This window comes from Salvia hispanica, chromosome 4 (genome assembly GCF_029641045.1).
Source record: "Salvia hispanica isolate PSC_SH4W2 chromosome 4, Shi_PSC_v1, whole genome shotgun sequence".
In the NCBI taxonomy this organism is placed as follows: domain Eukaryota; kingdom Viridiplantae; phylum Streptophyta; class Magnoliopsida; order Lamiales; family Lamiaceae; genus Salvia; species Salvia hispanica.
The window spans coordinates 50,795,206-50,817,266 of record NC_142695.1 but is presented as its reverse complement, the minus strand read 5'-3'; the positions used below and the strand labels follow the sequence as shown (position 1 = coordinate 50,817,266).

Genomic DNA, 22,061 nt, shown 5'->3' with positions numbered 1-22,061 from the left:
ATTTGGTGGAATACAAAATGGATATGTGAGTAGTGCAATGGACATATTTCGATATAGCATTAGAATTATCTACATCATGGGATTAAAGAGGATATGTGACAATCTTGCCCTGGGTCTGATATTAATGGTAATGGAAATAGACCTGCGGGTCATATACAATGATAATAGACCTACGGGTCAAAGAAAATATGCAAAGAGGGACCTTCGTGGAAAGGTCAATATGCAAAGAGGGGCCTTCATGGAAAGGTCAATATGCAAAGAGGGACCTTCGTAGAAAGGTCAATATGCAAAGAGGGGCCTTCGTGGAAAGGTCAATATGCAAAGAGGGGCCTTCATAGAAAGGTCAATATGCAAAGAGGGGCCTTCGTGGAAAGGTCAAATAAATTAAAGGGACCTTCGGGTCGTATACAATGGAAATCTCGGGCAGATACCAGGCTTGATTTGTCACAGAATAATCAATTGAACAGAGAGGCATATCATATGGATATGAAATTGTTTATGATATTTGATGTCATTTGTATTTGCGGTGAATGATGGATTTTATAATTATAGCATTTTGGATGGTGAAATGATTAATATGTGAGTTCTTTACTTTAATTTGTATTTGATTATTATAAATATATACGTGAGAAGGGTTGGGGTGTGACAGTTTAAGTGGTATCAGAGCAGGGACATGATCTCATTGGGATGGTCTACATTTGTGTGTGAAGCCTTGAAGTTGAGAATGTTGCGCATTTAAAAAAAATGTGATGTATTGAAAGATCTGTGTTGAAACCAAAATATATTCAGTATCAAGAAGTCTACGTTTTATAAGGTCATAAGACTGCCAAAGTATAGGTCAGAGTTTCCGCATGACAGAGACGGTGGTTGTGTGGAATTGACCACTCCACATAATCCAATCTTTGTAACATCATTATTTTTAAACTAAGAAATTAAATTCCTCCTAGGTCTTTTGAAATACTAGAAAATGAGTTTCTTTATAGCTCATATGTTTACATGTTGAAAAACCTTGCTTTTTAGTTAAACATGATATTCTTGTTTTGTGGTATCTATTAGTAAAGTTATTTTTTTAAAAATTTTATTCAAATGCCGTTTTCTTTTATATAAACAATGCATAGATAGTTTAAAGTTAGCTTTGTTCTAAAGTAATACGTATGAATTGGAAAAAAAATGAGATTAGACTTCGCATAATGATGTGGATTGAAGCGTGCAGTAAAAGTAAATGTTTGAGAAATAATAATATGATTTGTGTAAATATACTAATGTTAGGATAAAACAATTAATGACAAATGACAGTATAAGTTGAGAGGAAAGTTATAATGCCTTGCAAGTACTAGTAAGTATTTATTTAAAATTACGTTTACGTATATTAGCTAGTATGGGCACTTGGATTGATTAAAAATCTGAAACTGTTATAATATCTATAATGAAAAAAAAGGAAAAAAATTGTTAGCTTATGTTAACTAGTCAAGAATTTGATGTATCTATGAGCATAAATGTAACACTCATATTTTATAACTGTTAATTAAACTAGTTAATCTTTGTCATGTTCCTCTTAATCTTGATCATTTTACCAAATAATATCCCAACTCTAATCATCTACATAACTCCAGTCTTAAAAATCAAATAAATCACGTAATGCTCTTCTCATATTTTCTAAAAGCTACAAAACTCAACTTGGACGGAAGCAATATAAGAACCCCAAACTATGATTCTAACTTTGAAGTTTCTCCGCTTTTAATATCACAACATAAAATTCTTTTGTTTGTTTTAATCAAAAGCTCCTTTTCTAGCACTCCGAAGTTTATATGTCAGCAGTAATATAGCGCTAGTTTCTAATTTTAGAAGTTTTCTTACTGCCAAATATCCATTATAGCTTTATTATTCATTAGCCTCAATTACATATCAATTCCAAAATAGACAAAAATCATATAGCAGTCTACTCAATACATTATTAATTTTAGGCCATAAAATAAGCCAAAGTCAGAGTACTACCTTTTATTTAGCAGAGACTACACACACAATTGGCTGCTCAAGTCACCTAAAACGTGGCTACGATTGAAGAACATATTTGGAGAATATTTCAAGGAGAAATGACGAATTACTTTGAGAAATTGGGGAAGAAACAAAAGATTATTGGTGTTGTGCCTTTTCCTCTTCCAAAATCCGTCCCCCTCAATAAAGTGGTAACCTCTCCGTATATGTTTTCCTTTTCCTAATTTAATATTCAATATATGGCTAAATATTGTGACAAATGTCATCCTCTAAAAAATACTACAAGTGAAACTCATCTCTAAATTATTCTACACATAAGTATATTTGTTGGAGATAAAATATGGAGTATCTGTTAGACTCTCCACATTTCTCGACACTTCTAGATATTAGGGAATTGTTCATATTTCCAAGAATAGATGTCATTATATCATAATAGCACATACTATATTTAATTCAAATAAATTTTCATTAATATCTATTTTATTTCTTTTTTTCCCCTCATAATATCTATTAATAAGTCACAATCGGATAACTTTAGTATCAAATTAAAAATTTGCCAAAGCCTATTTTGAGGATGTTACAATAAATACATAATGAATTTTGCGGACAAAATTCTTAGGGGAAAAGATTGTCATCTCCATTCCAAACTAAAAAATTATAAGCATATTATTATCATGTGTATATTTTTATGATGTATAATGCATATGTATTGCTTTAAATATTAAATATTAAAGTAAGTGTGTACAAGTATAATAATAATACGTTTGTGCATGAAAGTAATTGTGTATGGAAAATATATATATAATGGTAGGTTCGTAAATGAATATTATATAAATAGAAGTTAGTATGTATAATTATGGTGCATGCACGTGTTTAATATTTTAGTGCCATTAATCTCGTGAGCAATGACGGACGCAGGATACAAAGTTCATAGGGTCGGACAGAGTACTTATAAAATATTTTAAAAATTAAAAAACTTATTTATGGAAGCACGAATCCCCAACTCAGTCCAAATTTCAAAATACTAAATCACACTTTTATGGAGTATATTAATTTTATAATAAAATAAATTAATAGAATAATAAATTTATATCTATTTGTAGTAAAAGTAAAATAAAACTCTTATAACCGGTTAAAAAAAATGTCAAAATGGACTCCTAATGCCGAATAGAAGTTGCACAAATTAAATAATTTTACTTTTATCTTTTGACTTAAATATTTATTTTTAAAAATCTATATTTAAATATATTTATAAAATAATCATGTGATTGAGTTATCAACATATTTTAAAATCAATAAATTAGAATGGAATTATAGTTGAAAATAGAAATTATAAACATAATTATCTTATATAGTACTCCCTCCGTCCCGCTTAAGATGACACGTTTTCCTTTTTAGTTTGTCCCAACTAAGATGACACATTTCCTTTTTTGGTAACTTTCTCTCTCCAATTAATACACTCAACCACTTTTTCTCACTCCTATTAAAATATCATCTTTCTTTATCTCTCTACTTTAATACTTACATCCACTTTCTCTCTCTCCAATTAAACACTTTAATCAATAACTCCTAAAATCTCGTGCCGGCTAAGCAATGTGTCATCTTAGCCGGGACGGAGGGAGTATTAATAGTAGTAGTAGTAACTAACCTAGCCTATTTCATTAAATAAGCTCAATAGGCCACAAATTTAGCCCATTACGTTAAAAAACAAAAGAGTTAGAAACGTTGTCTTCTTCGTTAAAACTGTGTGCGGCTCTCTACCTCCCCCTTTCCGTCTCTCTCCTCTTTTCTTCCGACTGATTTTCCTCTGTTTCCTTTTATTTTCCGGAAATGGACAATCGAGTGCCCTGGTGGGGATCTACCTCACAGGGTCAAGGCAGGGCTGCGTGGGGTCGAAGGTCCATGAAATGAATATTGCGGCACCTCTTGACGGACTCCGGTGGGGTCGGTCGACCCCACTCGACCCCATCTGGGTCCGTCATTACTCATGAGCATGACAAATGTCAAGTTGAAAAACTACGCAGCATGCACGTATGCCATTTATCTAAATAATTTTATAATTTATAGGGTGTAATAGTTTGCTTTAATATGGTTGATAGCAGCCTCAAATGCCTATATTAAGGTCCTATTTTCCCATTAGTGTCTATTTACTTATTAATATCATCCATTAGATTGATAGAATGGACAGACTTGATTAAAAGGAGAGATCTAATCCCGTGTTGCATTATTAGGTTCATTTTGTGCATTATACGGGTATAATTGTAAAACAACAGTGAATAAAAACGGAAGGAGCGAGAATTAAGCGGGATTTTTCATCTACTCACTCTCTCTCTCTCTCTCTCACTCCAACCGCCTCACTCCTCAAACCCACGATTGAATTTCGTCTCCCCTAATTCTCCCCAATTTCCAAACCCTAGCCGCTACTCCAAGCCACCAGAAATCAACCCAATCTTTGATTTTTGCCGTTAAATCAACGTTCTGCCGTTGTTTTGCAGTTGAAGACTCAATCCCTTCACGCGTGACCATCAGTTTCCAGTCGACAGCAAGGTAGGTGTTAAAAGTTCCATTTTTTGGTTAATGGACACTTTGAATCTCCGATTTTCACAAACCTTGGGTTGATTTTTCACGATTTTCACAAATTGTCTGTTTATTTTTCCGTAAATCATGAAATTGTTGTCGTTTTTGTCAGGGTTTTGTCCATTGTTGAAGTTTGTAGTTAATTACTGCTTTATAATTGTGTAATGGTGGATTTTGCAGACTACATCTTGTTATTTTTAATTGATTGTTGGTTTGTCTGACAGAACAACTATGACGAAAAGAGGCAGACAATCTAATACCCAAAACACCCAAAATGCAGGTGAGCTATCTCATGTCTTTTCCAATTGTAGTCTTCAAGAAGTTATACCTTATTCAAGCCAGTTGTTTATATGAATTTTTGTGTGTTAAGCTACTTTGAATTGTGTCCGTTGAAGTTGTGCATGATTTGTTGGTTTTTGTACATCATATAGCAATCTGTTGCATTTGCATTTTGTTAGTGTCGAGAAGTTGTTCATTATAATAGAATATGGTGTATATGATGAGTTTGTGTTCAGTTACAACGATTGGTTCCCTTGAATTGTGCATTATTTGTTTGTTTTTGTACATTATATAGAACTCTGTTTTTCATTATTGTATGCTGTGATAAAATACCTGAAAATGAGTGAAATTTGTATTCATATGTGCATTATTTGCTGCTATTTGTACATTACTGTAGACAGTGGTATACATTATGTTTTTTGTTTTTTAAAAAAGCGATCGATTGTTGATTTAATGTTATATTCAATCGTGCATTATTTGCTTCTATGTGTACCTTATACAACAAATAGAGTGCATTATATAATATTAATGCAATACATTATTGATTTTTGAAGTTCAAGGAGATTGGTTGAGCAAAGGGCCGAGACGAGTACCTCTCATAAAGACGCAGAGAAAAGGAAGCCGAGGGGGAAGAAAGTCGACCATCTCTACTGTCCACGGACCCCAACCGAGTTCCTGAACTGTTTAAAAAGCCTAACTCCACGGCAGAAGGAAGCCGTCCATGAACTGGGTTTTGGGGCTTTCGTCTTTCTTTTTCAGGAGGTGTCCAACTAATTTGAAATAGATTTGTAGGGTATTTTGTCTAGATTTATGACGATGTAAAGCAATTGGGATGGTTTGAATTCAATTTCTTTTCAACATTATTCTCTTCAATCTGTACATTATTCAATTTCCTTTCAACATTATTCTCTTCTATCTGTACATTATTCACTGATCTGAATGTACATTATTAGATACTATTGGTACATTATTTACCGTAACAAAACTTAAACGCATTAAAAAATGAAATTTAATTCATGTGGTGGTGCTATAACCTAGCCCCATGGGAATGATTCAAACTCTCTGCCCTTTGTGATGGTTCTGTTTGTGAGTGGGTACTACAACCTAGCCCCATGGATTGCTAAACCCAAAGGGTATGGATTCAACCCTCGCCAAACATTAAATACTACACTAGTATTACACATGTTTAGTTCTACTTAGCCTAAACATTTATTCCCTGAAACACGTACATAATTCAAAAATGAATTTTGATGTATGAGTTAGTAATATGCCCTAGTCCTATGGATTGTTAAACCCTATGGGAATGACTCTAACTCCCTTCCCGTTGTCAAGGTTTTGTTAGTGAGTCGGTACTATACCCTAGCCCCATTGATTGTTAAACCCTTTGGGGAATGGATTTAACTTCTGTCACACATTAAACCCATTGTAATGTAAATTATTCAATGACAGCATATACATTATACAACTACAATTGTACATTAATACAATCTACATTATACACTTACGAAAAGAAAGCACGAAATCTGTAAATCAATGAACAAATTAATTAAATTACTTTCTTATTGTTGAAAAAATGAAAGCAATCATGGAATACTTCCCAAATTCGGGTTTAGGTGAGAAACTACACCACCAGACGTGTTCAACGTACAAAATCGAGTTAGTTATGTGAGAGAAGAAAGAGAAATTATTGTGTAATCATGAACACAAAATTAGAATCAATAATATTGAATTAAAGGAAAGAAAAGAAAAGAAAGATTCAGTGTTGAGTTTATAATAACGTACTCCAATCTGGTGCTGCCACGTGGCACAAAACATGCAATATTTTAAACACAAATTGCAATCTAGTTGTATATGCATTTCCGCAGATTGCATTTTAGTTGTAGGTAAATTGCATTTTATAGTGTTGAGTTTTGCATTTTCACATAAATTGCATTTTATATTGTTAAGTTTTGCATTTTCAAATATATAAATACAATTTATGTGAAAATGCTAAACTCAACAATAAAAAATGCAATCTGCATATAACAAAATGCAATTTGCCAAAATTCATTTATAACTTCTACAAATATATATTGCATTTTAGTGTTTACAATATTGCATTTTTTGTGCCACATGGCAGCACCAGATTGGATGTACGTTGTAACTTTAAAACTAACTATACTAGTACATCCTTATATATATATAATATATATATATATATATATATATATATATATATATATATAGGGGAGCATTAGGGTCCTATTGCCCCCTTAGAGTCTATTTCCTTCTTAATATCAACCATTAGATTAGTATGATGGACGGATTAGATGAAGCCTCACAAAATCATCCCGTGTTGCATTATTAGATTGTTTGTGTGCATTATATGGGTAAAATTGTAAAACAACCATGAATTAAAACGGAAGGAGCGAGATTTCAGTGGGATTTTCATAGACCTTCCATCTACTCACTCTCTCTCTCTCTCATTCCAACCGTCTCACTCCTCAAACCCACGACTCAATCTCGTCTCCCCCAATTCCCACCCATTTCCAAACCCTAGTCGCCACTTCCTCCCACCAAAATCAATCCAGAAGACGATTTTCACCATTTATTCAACCCTCCGACGCCGTTTCACTGTCGAAAATGCACTCACCGTCGATTTTTGTTGTGAAGAGCACCGTGGATCGACGATTCACAACTACAAAGTTTCGGTTTTGTTTTGAGCGTGCCGCCGGTCGTCGATTAAAGAGGAACTAACGAAAACGGTGTGCTTCAAAAATCCCTTTCTTGAGTTAGAAACACTCCTAATCGTCGATTGTCTACTTTTAGGAGACAATGTAGTAGGCGATTCACAGTTTTTAGCGTCCATTGAACTTCGATTTCGAATAATGCACAAAAGTTGTGGTTGTTTTCTTTTGGAAAATATGAGATTGTGAGCATTTGATTTAGGGTTCTTCTCATTATTGAAGTGTGTAGTTGATTTCTGAGTTATTTTTTTGCTTCGTCGATTTTAGGGTTCAAACCTTTACTGATTTGGTCGTTTTTGTTTTCGATTCTGTAAAATTGCATCGTTTTCGGTAGCTTTCTGGGTTTGTAGTGGATTTGGATTCAAGAATGAAACTGATGTCGATTTTGTGTCTTACAGAGAACAAATGACGAAGAGAGACAGAACATACACAAGCCAACCAACAGATGATGAAGGTTACATACTTGGTGCCCCTGTTTTGATGCATTATTTGTTGGTTTTGTGAATTACACATTGGACATTACTGCATTAGTAGTCTGATTTATTGCATTATAAAATGAGAAGCATGACTTACTGTTAGTTACATTATATGTCTGATTCATTGCATTATATTAGCATCGGTTGTGCATCGTGTGATCTGTAGAGTCTATGGGTTGGTTTGCATAACTGGAGAAGCTCAATGCTCCTGAGTTCATTCTTTGATTAATTTTGAGAATCAATAAGCAATCGGTATTTGGTTCAGTGAATGTTATATGATTGCATGAATTATTTGAAGGTTACATACTTGGTGCCCCTATTTTGATGCATTATTTGTTGGTTTTGTGAATTATGTAGGCTAGTCTGTGCATTATGATTGGTATTAATTTCAATTAGGCCTTATTAGTTTGGTATGTTGCATTACACATTGGACATTACTGCATTAGTAGTCTGATTTATTGCATTATAAAATGAAAAGCATGACTTACTGTTAGTTACATTATATGTCTGATTCATTGCATTATATTAGCATCGACTGTGCATCCTGTGATTTGTAGATTCTATGGGTTGGTTTGCATAACTGGTGTTTGGTGTAGTGAATGTCATTTAATTTCGTGCATTATGTGCTGGAATGTGAGCATTACTCTATTAGGTTTTTGGCATTATGTTTTCACTGACAATTGGTTTATGCATTACACAAAACACAAACTTATACATCTCTGTTTGCTATTCTGTACTACAGCATCTAAGCAATGACGAACTGCTTTTGACCAAGCGATTGACGATTTGATTCCAATCGCCTTAGCCCAGAAGGTGCTAAGGCGACTTGGAAATGTTCAGAATTAAGGTTGCTACTGCGCTGCTGACTTCCGCACATAACTCAAAAGGTGCAAACAACCATAGATATGCCACCGAGTTTTGGAAGGAGAGGCCGCCTAAGTTCGTCTTCGAGAAGTGGATCGAAGAGTACGGGCTGAATTGATTGGAGTAGCAGTCATTGAAACGCTATTTACATTATTTTGAACAATGTAGTTTTTTTTGGATAATGCATTTTAGAAGGTAGAAAAGACGACTTATTTGTTGGCCAGTTTTGAACAATACATAGCTCTTGATAACTAAAGCATATATAATGTATGTAATGATCCAAGTAATGCCAATGTACTGATTAATAATGTGAAAAAGGCTAACAAGTTAACTGGATTTTGATGAACACTTGCTAGGCTTGTTAAGGATTAATTGGAGAAATAAATCGAATAATGGACATAATGTGCTTATTGATGACCTGATCCAGAAATGGAATCTACAACAAGTTTATTCGTTGATTGCAATAATGTACATATTCGCGAATGATAATATACGGTAAAGGTTAATAATGCAAGGCTAATACAATTTTTTGTAATATAAAGTTAAACGCTACAACTAAATAATGAAAACATCTGTAATTGTAATGCACATTAACGGTCTTAAAATGCAAATTTACTATGCATAACACATTTAAAGTGATAAGTTAACAGCTAGAAAAAAATAAAGAACAATTTCTTCACTTATAATGCACATTAACGTCCAAAAAATGCGGATTTATTATGCATAAACTGTTGGTTTTAATAAGACTAGACCGAAAATGAAAACTAACAATGTTAGTAGGTACAAAAAACATCAAGATTTCCTCTTTCCCTTGCAAAGCTCTTTCTCCTTCGCCATCTCTTTAAGCATTGGAAGTTTCTAGAGTCGTGATGGTCCATCTCATAGCACGCCTTACACTGTCTAAGAGGTCTTTTCGCCTTCTTTATAGCCTTTTCTCTCTTTGAAATCAGGCGGCTCGCAGAGCTGCTAGCATGACCCTCGCTCGACTTCTTGTTGCCCTCCCTATTGCATACGACAGAGTACCAAGTAGTAACACCGTCTGTCTTCCTCATGCCTTGTTTGCGCGTATCAAAACCAACAGCGCGGGCATATACATCGTAGAACGCGAAACCAAAATCAAGCGATTGGAACTTCTGACCAACCACATGCTTCAAATCTGGAGAACATTTAGGTACAACCAACACTGTATAAAACGAGAGAAAAAACGACTCAACAAACATATGCATTTCGTATCATAAATCGTTCATTACAGAGTCTAATATACGCATTATATAATGCTACATGTCCAGTATGTGTATATGTTAAAAGAACTCCCTAACCCAACCGAATTGAAAACCCTAGAGGATCCACTGAAACTCATTCACTTTGAAGAAAGACGGGGTACTTACTACATACTACACCCTAGCCCCCAAGGATTGCTAAACCCTTGGGGAATAAATGAAACTTGCGCCAAACATACAACACTATATAAAACGAGAGAAAAAACGTCTCAGCAAACATATGCATTACATGTCATAAATCGTTCATTACAGAGTCTATTATAGGCATTATATAATGCTACATGTCCATTACGTGTATAGGTAAAAAGAACTACCTAACCCAGCGGAGTTGTAAACCCTAGAGGATTAACTGAAACTCGTTCACTTTGAAGAGAAGACGTGGTAATTACTACGTACTACACCCTAGCCCCCAAGCATTGCTAAATCCTTGGGGAATAAATGAAACTTGCGCCAAATATACAAACACGTACAGACTACGGAAACGATCATAAAAACTTATTGTATCGATCACAAAAAATTATTTGCAATGAACCATTACTCCAACTAATCGGTATTCAAGTGAGCCAATCGGTTTTATAATCGTACAATGGAGAAATTTAATTACCTTCTTCCATTTTGTAGAAAACGAAATCAATCAACGATTGCTCCCAAAAATGGTTTTCGACGACAAACCAAAAATAATAGTTTACGGATAATGTTTCAACAACGCTTGTCTTCAACATTGGAATGTCTTCAACAGAGAAAAAGGGAGAAAGATTCGAGAAAGAAAAAGAGTGTATCGATTATTTCTGTGAAAAAAAAACCGCTGGGATCATGATATGGAGAAAATCAAGGAGTTACCATAACCAACTCCATTATGTATTACTAATCAGCCCTTGTCGTGAATTTTAAGGATTAAAAGTAAATAAATCAGCCTTTATTTTGGGCCATTAGATCTCTAAAATGGAAGACCAAGATTAAAAAGAACAATAGAACATAATATTAGAAAAGGATTTGAATACATCCATATATATATATATATATATACATATATATATATATATACACACACACATAGGGATGCTTTTGTCCTTTTTCCTTCTTAATCCTAGCCCCACGATTTTGTCATCTGACGGTTAGATTAATGCCACGTGTCATTTAATAATGCACATTTTCATTCTAATATAGGGATGTACTAGTATAACAACTAATTTTAAAGTTACAACGTACATCCAACCACGTGCTGCCATGTGGCACGAAAAATGCAATATTGTCTACAGAAAAATGCAATACACATTTGTAGAAGCTATAAATGAATTTCGGCGGATTGCATTTTTGTTATATGCTGATTGCATTTTTTTATCATTGAGTTTTGCATTTTTGATATTGACTGTTTAAATTTGCATTTTATATATAGACGAATTGCATTTTTATATGTGAAAATGCAAAACTTAACAATAAAAATTGCAATTTATGTGAAAATGCAAAACTAAACACTAGAAAATGCAATTTACATACAACTAAAATGCAATCTGTGAAAATGCATATACAACTAGATTGCATTTTTGTGTTTAAAATATTGCATGTTTTGTGCCACATGGCAGCACCAGATTGGATGTACGTTGTGACTCTAAATAAGGGGGCACCCTAGTGCTCCCCTATATATATATATAGGGGTGTATTCAGATGAAAACCATAATGTATATTAAAACATCAAACCATGTAAATAATGTACATTATACACACTAATAATGTACATTTTATTCATGTATAATGTACTGTTCTAAATATTGTACACACTAATAATGTACATTTACATTATATGAATTCTGTACATTATGCTGACAGTACATTATACATGAATAAAATGTACATTATTAGTGTGTATAATGTACATTATTTTACATGGTTTGATGTTTTAATATACATTATGGTTTTCATCTGAATACACCCCTATATATATATATATATTATAGGAAAATGATCAATACAAAAATTGATCCCAATACAAAATCCAGACCAAATCTTGACCATGAGATTTGACAATCTAATGGTCAATAATTAAAGAAAAACATGGAGGGTCATTATAAAGCACTTTTAGGTCATATTATAAACTTTGAGGTTGAGGTCATGTTAAGATCCTTTTATGTCATCCTTATTATTATGGCGTAAAAATAAGCTTACGATGACCTAAAAATGACCTTCATATGCTTGGTTCTGTATTTTTGTATTAAAAATGGGTTTGCATAGATCAAGACCCTATATATATATATATATATATATATATATATATATATATATATAGGGATGTATTCAGGTCAGAACGCTAAGTATAAGTAAAACTCAAAACACTTGCAGTCCATTGGATCTTATGATCTAACGGTTAGATTAATGCCACGTGTCATCTAATGATGTAGAATTTTAGACTAATAATGTAGCTCGGATAATAATGTAGCATTTTAGTTTAATAATGTACAGTTTTAGTCTTACAATGTACATTTCTAGTCTAATAATGTACCTCGGCTAATAATGTAGATTTTTAGTATGATAATGTAACTAATCGCAACCATCCAATCTAATGATCCAAGGGCTGTAATTAGTGCTGTGTTTTACACTAAGATGCTGTAAGGACCCTAACACACCCCTATATATATATATATATATATATATATATAGGGGTGCACTAGGGTGCCACCATAGTTAAAATAACATCATACCACCAATATAGTCCGTTAGATCTCATCTATGGACGCCTACGATTAAGTTTCGTGAAAAAACACGGGTTTGCAGTCTACTGTATTAGATATTGCAGTCGTGGTAAACTGCAATATTGTTGTGGTAAGACTGCAATATTCAATGAACAGCACTGCAATCTGGTAACGTAAAATTAGAAATTTCCTATTTTACCCCTCCGGGTTTTTACACGTGGCAGCATGACAAGCACACGATTTTCAGATCCAATGGCCTAAAATGGTGGTATGGTGTTACAATAAAGAGGGTTGTCCTTTTTCCTTCTTAATCCTAGCCCCACGATTTTGTCATCTGATATATATATATATATATATATATATATATATATATATATATATATATATATATATATATATATATGGAGATGATCAAAACAAGTATGTGTTTAAATCCAGAAATGCAGCCCAAATCTTGGCCCTAGGATTAGATGATCTAATGGTCAATAATTAACCCAAAATACGGAAGGTCATAATTAAGTAGTTTTAGGTCATATTATAAGATTTGTTTTTATGTCATGTTAAGATCATTTTAGGTTATGCTTTGTTAGCATGACCTAAAAATAAACTAACTATGACCTAAAAATGCCTTACGTATGACCGTGTTCTGCATTTCTCTATTTAAATCTGGTCTTCATAGATCAAAACCCTATATATATATATATATATATATATATATATATATATATATATATATATATAGGGGCATGTTAGGGTGCCACCACCCCTTAAAATAACACCATACCACCATTCCTAGCCAATCATTTGTACATGTGGACGAATAATAAGCTGACACGTGGCAAAAAAAAAAAAAAACGCCAAAAAAGACGGGCAGCAATATGCTGGCCTTTAAACAGCAATTTTTCTTGAACAGCAATATCCAACACGTTAGGCAGCAATCTATAAATTGCTGTCTAACGTGTTGGATATTGCTGTGTAACGTTTATAATATTGTTGTATAAGCGTTGTCACGTTGTCATTTTAAGAGGAGTTGTCATTTTAACACAAACCTATATATATATATATAGGGGTGCGTTAGGCTCCTTTGCACCCTAAGTGTCCTATTTCCTTCTTAATCTCAGCCCTTGGATCCTTGAATTGGATGGTTGTGATCAATGCATTATTAGTCTATAATGTTGCATTATTAGCCGTTGTGCATTATTAGAATGAAAATGTGCATTATTAGTCTATAATGTTGCATTATTAGCTGTTGTGCATTATTAGAATGAAAATGTGCATTATTAAATGATATGTGACATTAATCTAACCGTCAGATGACAAAATTGTAGAACTTGAATTAAAAAAAAAAGACAAAAAATATGAAAAGGATTTGAATACATCCCTCTATCTATATATATATATATAAATTCATTTGAGGCTGCTGGCAACCATATTAAAGCAAACTATTACACCCTATAAATTATAAAGTTATTTAGCATACGTGCATGCTATTTTCAACTTGACATTTGTCATGCTCATAAGATTAGTGGCACTAAAATTGTAAACACGTGCATGCACCGTAATTATACATACTAACTTCTATTTATATAATATTCATTTATGAACCTACCATTATATATATATTTTCCATACACAAGTACTTTCATGCACACACGTATTATTATTATACTTGTACACAATTACTTTAATATTTAACTTTAAAGCAATACATATGCATTATACATCATAAAAATATACACATGATAATAAATGCTTATAAATTTTTATTTTGGAATGGGGATGTAACACCTAGAATCCTATGAATTTAGTTACACATGACAGAATAATCTAAAAACATAGTTTGAAGGGAAAACAAAGTAAACATAAGAACTAAAGTGATAAAACCCAAAGGTAAAATCCTGTAGCCTTGATCTTCACTTGACTTCGTCTTCAACCTCTTGCAAAGTGATGAACTCTCAAATATTTTCGCTCTAGAATTGTGAAGCAAAGAGTGTAAGTAGTTGTTGTTGAATGAAGAGGTTTAAGGAAGTATATATAGGGAGTAAGTCGAATCCTATGGAGGATAGGAAGAGATTGCTAATCTTGGTAAAATCAGGAGAAAATCTTATTAAATTCGTGCACTGCCTTCTCGCAGCGGCCGCTGCGCCTTGGCCAGCGGTCGCTGTGGATTTTTCGAAGCCTCTGCGGATTTGGGTAGCAGTCGCTGCACATCCTGCAGCGGTCGCTGCAAATTAGTCCAGTGGCTACGAGATTCTCTCGAGCGGTCGCTGCACATGCCCCAGCGGTCGCTGGGCGTCTTCAGACTTTTCAGCACAACTTTTCCGGAGCGAACCGCTTCAAGCATAGCGGTCGCTGTGGGCCAGCGGTCGCTGCGACACACGCAGCGCGCCGCTGGGCTTCATGAACGCTCCAGAATTCCATCTTCGACTTTTTCTTATCCTTTTGGCTCAAATATGCACAATTCTCACAAAACATGTCAAAATACCATAAAAGATCAAATATACGAAATATAGACATGGATCATGGTTTAGACACTAAGAGCAGACCAAATAAGGGTCCTAAAATAGTGCAAAATCCGATCGTATCAACTCCCCCAAACTTAAATATTTTTTTGTCCTCAAACAAAACAATAAAGATACAAGTATAGGCGCACGGATTGCAAAAGGACTAGACATCATAATTGCCTCAAAATATGAAAGAGCAGATTAAGCATGTATTAACGTAATCAAATCAAGCAAGAATCATTAGTGCACTTTCATTACTAACTCGTGGAACACCTTGAATTCAAGCACACACATGTGGCAAACTTCCAAAGATGAGAAGTGTTCTTTCCCTCACTCTCAAAGTGTATATAGGCTAAGTGTATAACACTCAAATCATGCATCATGCAAAGTTTACCATAGGCTTGCTCAAAGTCTAATCCCTCCTCTACTAGATGTCATTAAGAATCAAAAGCAAGAAAGGTCTTTCTTTTTTATTGTAATGTAGGCTCTTTGGTAGGTAAGGAATATTTGGCTAAAAAGTGACTAAACATAAAAATATCCCAAGTAGAGTTAAATTGACTCCACTTTTCTAAAACCCAAGACACTTTAAACTCATTATTTTTCTCCTTGACTTACTTTCCAATTCCTTGATTTTTCTTTTTTTTTCTTTTTCTTTTTCTTTTCACAACCTTTCACAACTTTTTTTCTTTTTTTATTTTTTTTCTTTTTCATACACATCTTTTCTAGATCAAGCACATATTTTGAATTTTTTTTCTATTTCACAACTTGTACTTTTTTTCTACATTTAAGCACACTACTTTTCTCAACTCTTCTCCTTATCTCTCCAATTCCTTTACAAAAGATATAGAAACTATACTAACTCAAGGAATTGTCCCCATTTAATTTGGCTTCCAAAGAATAGACTTAAAGGCTCAAAATTGGTTCCAAAGGGAAAAATTATGAAAATTTTGAGAGGGTCGAAAATTTTGGGTAAAAAGTAGGCTAGAAAAGATGGCCTAACATCTTCCCTTATCAACTTAAACACTATGTAAACTTAGGCAGACTGGGAGCAAATTCTAGAAACATATACATGAATGCAGATAAATCACACAAGAAAGAAATTAAAGCTCAAATCTCACAAGGTATAAGCATGATTCAAGGAGAACAAGCAATTCACTAATTATACACCTTTTTTACCAAACCATCAAATCAAAACATTAAGCCATACTTAAACATAGATGGAATGTAATATCATTGGCAACCCGGTCTAGAGTGTTTCCCTAAGCATGCGTGTTCCTAAGTTCTTCATGTTAAGTTCACGACATTTTTCAAGGTTTTCACAAGGATTCATCTTTGGGTTTTCTTTCAAAACAAAGCAAAAACAAAAACAAAAACCTAAGCAAAAACAAAAACCCTAAAACTCACGGTCCACCCCTTCATCCCCCAAACTTATTTACAACAGAGTATAAAATAAGTTTGTAGAGTCGGTAGGGTCGTGAGTAAACTAGAAAGCAATAAAAATACGTTGAAATTTCCTCGTGGGGTTCGGACGTGGCGAAAATTCAAAAAGATCGAAAAACACGATGGAAACTGGAAATGGGCAGCGGTCGTTGGGGGCCCTCTAGCGGTAGCTACGGACGAGTCGAAACGTTCCAGCGAATGGCCAGCAGGCCGCTGCGAGCTACGCAGTGGTCGCTGGCGGGAGTCCAGAAACCTGCGAAATATTTTCAAGGCTTTAAAAACAAAAATTCAAGATAAAAAAAAAACCCAAAACTTAATATAAAAAAAAATTGTCAAAAACATTGTTGGGTTGCCTCCCAACAAGCGCCTTTGTTTTAAATTCGTTGGCTCGACTTCACCCCTTTTAGTCCTTTCGGGGTTCTACCAAATCCACTTCCTCCTCCAACACTTTGTCCGTACTATAGTACTTCTTCACACGATGGCCATTTGCTTGGAACAACTTACCAGCTGGGGCCAACAATTCAACCGTCTCACTGTCATAAATCTTCTTGATCATGTAAGGGCCGGTCCACTTGGACTTCAATTTGCCGGGAAACAGGGAGAGGCGTGAATTGTGTAACAAAACAACATCCCCAAAGTGAGCTCTCACGGACTAATCATCCGGTCATGGTATGCTTTTATCCTCTCCTTGTAGGTGGACGAGCTATCGTATGCTTCCATTCGAAACTCATTCATCTCATTTAGAAAGAGACGTCTTTCCTCGCCAGCCTTGTGGAAATCTTGATTCAATTTCTTAATCGCCCAATAAGGCGTGTACTCCATCTCAAAAGGCAAATGACATGACTTCCCAAAGACTAATTGGTAAAGCGACATACCTATAAGAGTCTTGTAGGCAGTGCGGTATGCCCACAACGCATCATCCAAACAGAGTGCCCAATCTTTCCTATTAGTACTCACTGTTTTCTGTAAGACAGATTTAATCTCCCTATTGGCAAGCTCGGTCTGCCCATTCGCTTAAGGGTGATATGGTGAAGTAACCCTGTGCTTGACTCCATATTTGTCCAATACGTTGTCGAGCCACCTATTGTTGAAGTTTGATCCCCCATCACTTATGAGAGCGCGGGGTGTACCAAATCTGCAAAAAATGTTCTTCCTTACAAAAGCAGTTACGACTTTAGAATCGTTAGTTTTGGTTGGAATTACTTCCACCCATCTAGACACGTATTCAACTTCCTGTAAGATGTATTGGTACTCCCTGACTTTGGGAAGGGTCCCATAAAGTCTATCCCCCACACGTCGAATAGTTCCACTTCAATGATGGTGTTCATGGGCATCTCCTTTTTCTTTGATATCCCCCCCGTGCGTTGGCATTCATTGCATTGCAGCACAAAGCTGGTTGAATCTCGGTAAATGGTTGGCCAATAGAACCCACTTTGTAGGATCTTAATAGTGGTCCATTGTACTCCAAAATTTCCTCCAGTTGGTGACGAATGGTATCTCTCCACTATGGCTGCCCAATCTTCTTGTGGTACGCACTTTCTTAATATCGTGTCTGCACATTTCTTAAACAAGTAGGGCTCATCCCAAATATAGGATCTAACATCTCTATAGAACTTCTTCCTTTGATAGGGAGTGAGGTCAGGAGGGTGTACCTTTGCTGCGAAATAATTGACAAAATCGGCGTACCATGGGAAAATAGCTTGAGTGTAGAACAAATGCTCGTCGGGGAAGTCCTTATTGATTTCTCGTGATAGATCCTCTCTTTCCTATCCCTGATCTCAACATCAAATTCTTGGAGTAGTAAGATCCAGCGGATTAGCCTTGGCTTTGCCTCCTTCTTTGCGAACAAGTGACGAATAGCTGCATGGTCAATGTAAACTATAGTCTTTGTTCAAACGAGATAAGCCCTAAATTTGTCAAAAGAATAGACGATTGCAAGCATCTCCCTTTCTATGGTCGTATAATTCGCTTGTGCAGAGTCTAGGGTTCTGCTAGCGTAGTAAATGACCCTAAAAATCTTATCCCTCTTCTGCCCCAAAGCGGACCCAACAACTACATCGCTTGCATCACACATGATCTCGAATGGTTGGCTCCAATCTGGGGTGATGAGGATGGGCACGCTCACTAAGGCCTTCTTCAACTCTTCATATGCCTGCAAACAATCAGACGTAAAATTAAATTTCACATCTTTTTCAAGTAATTTACAAAGAGGCTTTGAGATTTTCGAAAAGTCCTTGATAAATCTTCTATAGAGCCCTGCGTGTACCAAGAAACTTCTCACGGCCTTTTCGCTGGACGGGGGTGGCAGTCTCTCAATGACTGCAATCTTAGCTCGATCAACTTCAATCCCTGCACATGATACTTTGTGTCCCAGAACAATACCTTCTTTTACCATGAAATGGAATTTCTCCCAATTAAGAACAAGGTTAGTCTCGACACATCTTTGCAAAATCATAGCCAAGCGATTGCTATTTGATTATAACCAGAATAACCATCTAGGAAACAGTAATAATTGTATCCCCCTAGTCTATCAAGCATTTGATCAATAAATGGCAAGGGAAAATGATCTTTCCTAGTGGCTGTATTTAACATCCTATAATCTATGCAAACTCTCCAACTTGTGGCTACTCTCGTGGAAATCATCTCACCATCCTTTCCGGGCACAACAGTCATCCCTCCTTCTTAGCTACTACCTGCGTAGGACTAACCCATTCACTGTCCGATATAGCTAGATAATTCCTGCATCTAACAGTTTAATCACTTCTTTCCTCACTACATCTTGCATGATTGGACTAAGTCTACGTTGGTTTTGCACACGGGGTCTATGCCCTTCCTCAAGAAAGATCCAATGCATGCTTGTGGTTGGGCTAATGCCTTTTAAATAGCTAATGGACCATCCTATGCCAGACCTATACTTGTTTAAAACACATAGCAGCTTATCACACTCCTCATCACTCAAAGCAGCGGACACAACAACAGGGTAAGTGCTATCTGACCCTAGAAATGCGTACCGGAGATGTTCGGGGAGCGGTTTCAATTCCACCTTAGGCGGTCCTTGTGGTTTCCCTATAGCCTTCTTCCTCTCTTCCTCTTCCTCGGGAGTACGCAAGGGCAAGAATGTATTCCCAAATTGAGGAATCCGTTCGGGGAGTACCTCAAGCTCTGCAGTCATAGCACACACATCAGCGTCACATGAAGAAGAATCAGTAGAAGGCGTGAAATAATTCACTAGACACGATTCTAAGGGATCCTGGTTTCGATGATATTTTGCTTCCACTTCTCCCACGTAGTCCATGACTACTTGGATGACATTTCACTCTTGATAGCCTTCTGTTCCTTCCTTTCCATGAAACATTAGGGCGTTATAAATGTTGAAGGTGATGCTTTCATTATGTAGCCGCAACGTCAGCTCCCCCTTTTGAACGTCTATCATGGCCCCTCCAGTTGCTAGGAATGGTCTTCCTAGTATCAAGGGCACCTTCTTGTCTTCATGCATGTCCAATACTACAAAATCAGCGGGAAAAATGAATTCACCAACTCTTACCAAAACATCCTCGACGATCCCCCATGGTGTTGTTGTCGTTCTATCTGCCATCTGTAGGGTGATCGAAGTGGGGCGGAGATTATCAATATCGAGCTTCCTGTAAAAATATAAAGGCATTAAATTAATACTTGCTCCCAAATCACGTAATGCCTTACCTTCTACATTGTTCCCCAAAACACAAGATAAAATAAAATTCCCTAGATCCTTGTGCTTGGTTGGTAGCCCTTTCTGAAGTATAGCACTGCAGTTTTCCGTAAGGTTCACCATCTTGTACTTCCCCCACTTTCTTTTCTTAGCCACCACATCCTTCAAGAACTTAGCATAGTTCGGCATCTGCTGCAGTGCTTCCACCAATGGAATGTTAATGTGGACTTTGCTTATTGCCTCCAAGAACTTGTTGAATTGGGCATCCAGCTTTTTGCTCTTCAATCTCTGGGGATATGGGATGATGGGAATACTGGAGGAGACTGGGTCAGCGGGTTAAGACTCGGGTAGTGGACCGCTGCAAAGTGGTGCAGCGGTCGCTGGCAGATAGTCAGCGGCCGGCCCTAGGTTGGTCGGCCCCTTTTCTTTCTTCTTTCTCCCCCTTCCTAGGTCCGATGCTTCCGGAGGTTGATATGTGGTCCCACTTCGCAGCTGCAAGGCATGGCACTTTCCTTTAGGATTGATCTCTGGTAGACTCAGAAGCGTTCCTGGCGTGTGCCTGCACCCTACTGCCGTAGCTAATGCCCCCATGTGGAGCTCCAGCTCCCCCACTTGCACAGTTAAGGTTGCCAGTCCTTTCTCCAACAGACTTATGTTCCTTTCCAGATTGAGCAACTGTTGGTATGTCACTTTCTTGTTTTCCTGGATCTCGATGATGATTACTTCCAGTATTTCTTTCCACTTGGAGGAGGTTTGCTCCTCTATTCCTGCACAAATTTTTGCATCATCTTCTATATAAGGGTCTTGTGCGTCGTATGAAACATTAGAGCAGTCTGGGTCATAATATGATCCCCCTTGATCGGGGCTGTAGTATCCTTCATAGTATCCGCCCAGGTGCTCTTCAGAGTATGAACTCTCCATTCCTGTGAAGAGGTCCATTCAATTAAAAGATAAAGAAAAAGAAAAATAAAAATAAAAAGAAAGCAATAAAATCCAAAGTAGTAAAATTTTCCTTTGGTAGATAAAAATCGCAAAGTGATATTATTCCCCGGCAACGGCGCCAAAAACTTGATGCACTATTTATTAGCACTAAATATACCTGCAAGTATACATGGTAGATCTAGTATAGCTAAAGGTCAATACTAGGTTGTCAAACATGGGGAATAAGATCACCAATTGGTTATCTTCTACTAAGCTTCTTTTACTATTTGGAGAACCAGAGAATTTTGCGAAATCAATTAAACTAAAAATAGAAAGCGGGTGGATGCAGCACAAACTAGAGATCGAATAAATGATATAAGAGAATTCCAGGGATGTGCGTTCTCCAACTATGGTTATACAAATTCCTTCTACAATACCCTAGCACAGTCTATACTTCGATAGGACGAGTCACATAAGTTCTGCCCATGCGGTACAAGCGTAGATTACTAACACTAGGGTTGTCAATCCTAGATACGTAACTCCTAGAAGCTCCTAAGACCCTTGAAAAGTCTCCACTCTTAATTAACAGTGTCGTTTTAAGGGAAGCTAATTGTAGTGTCTATT

At 36.0% G+C, this 22,061-nt stretch overlaps 1 protein-coding gene across 1 annotated transcript; it reads right to left on the bottom strand.

The window, feature by feature from the left end:
- Positions 1-20,141: 20,141 nt before the first annotated feature.
- LOC125195346 (uncharacterized) lies at positions 20,142-21,437 on the bottom strand. The gene is made up of 2 exons (XM_048093507.1): positions 20,920-21,437; positions 20,142-20,829 (listed from the first exon to the last, which is right to left on the bottom strand). Exons 1-2 carry the CDS (start codon positions 21,435-21,437, stop codon positions 20,142-20,144), a joined length of 1,206 nt encoding a protein of 401 aa, XP_047949464.1.
- Between the last annotated feature and the right edge of the window lie 624 nt (positions 21,438-22,061).

Coding starts and splice junctions, on each gene's coding strand:
- LOC125195346 (XM_048093507.1), bottom strand. CDS start 21,437: ATGGAGAGTTCATACTCTGAAGAGCACCTGGGCGGATACTATGAAGGA. Junction 20,830..20,919: donor AAGGGGCCGACCAACCTAGG/GCCGGCCGCTGA, acceptor AGTCTCCTCCAG/TATTCCCATCATCCCATATC.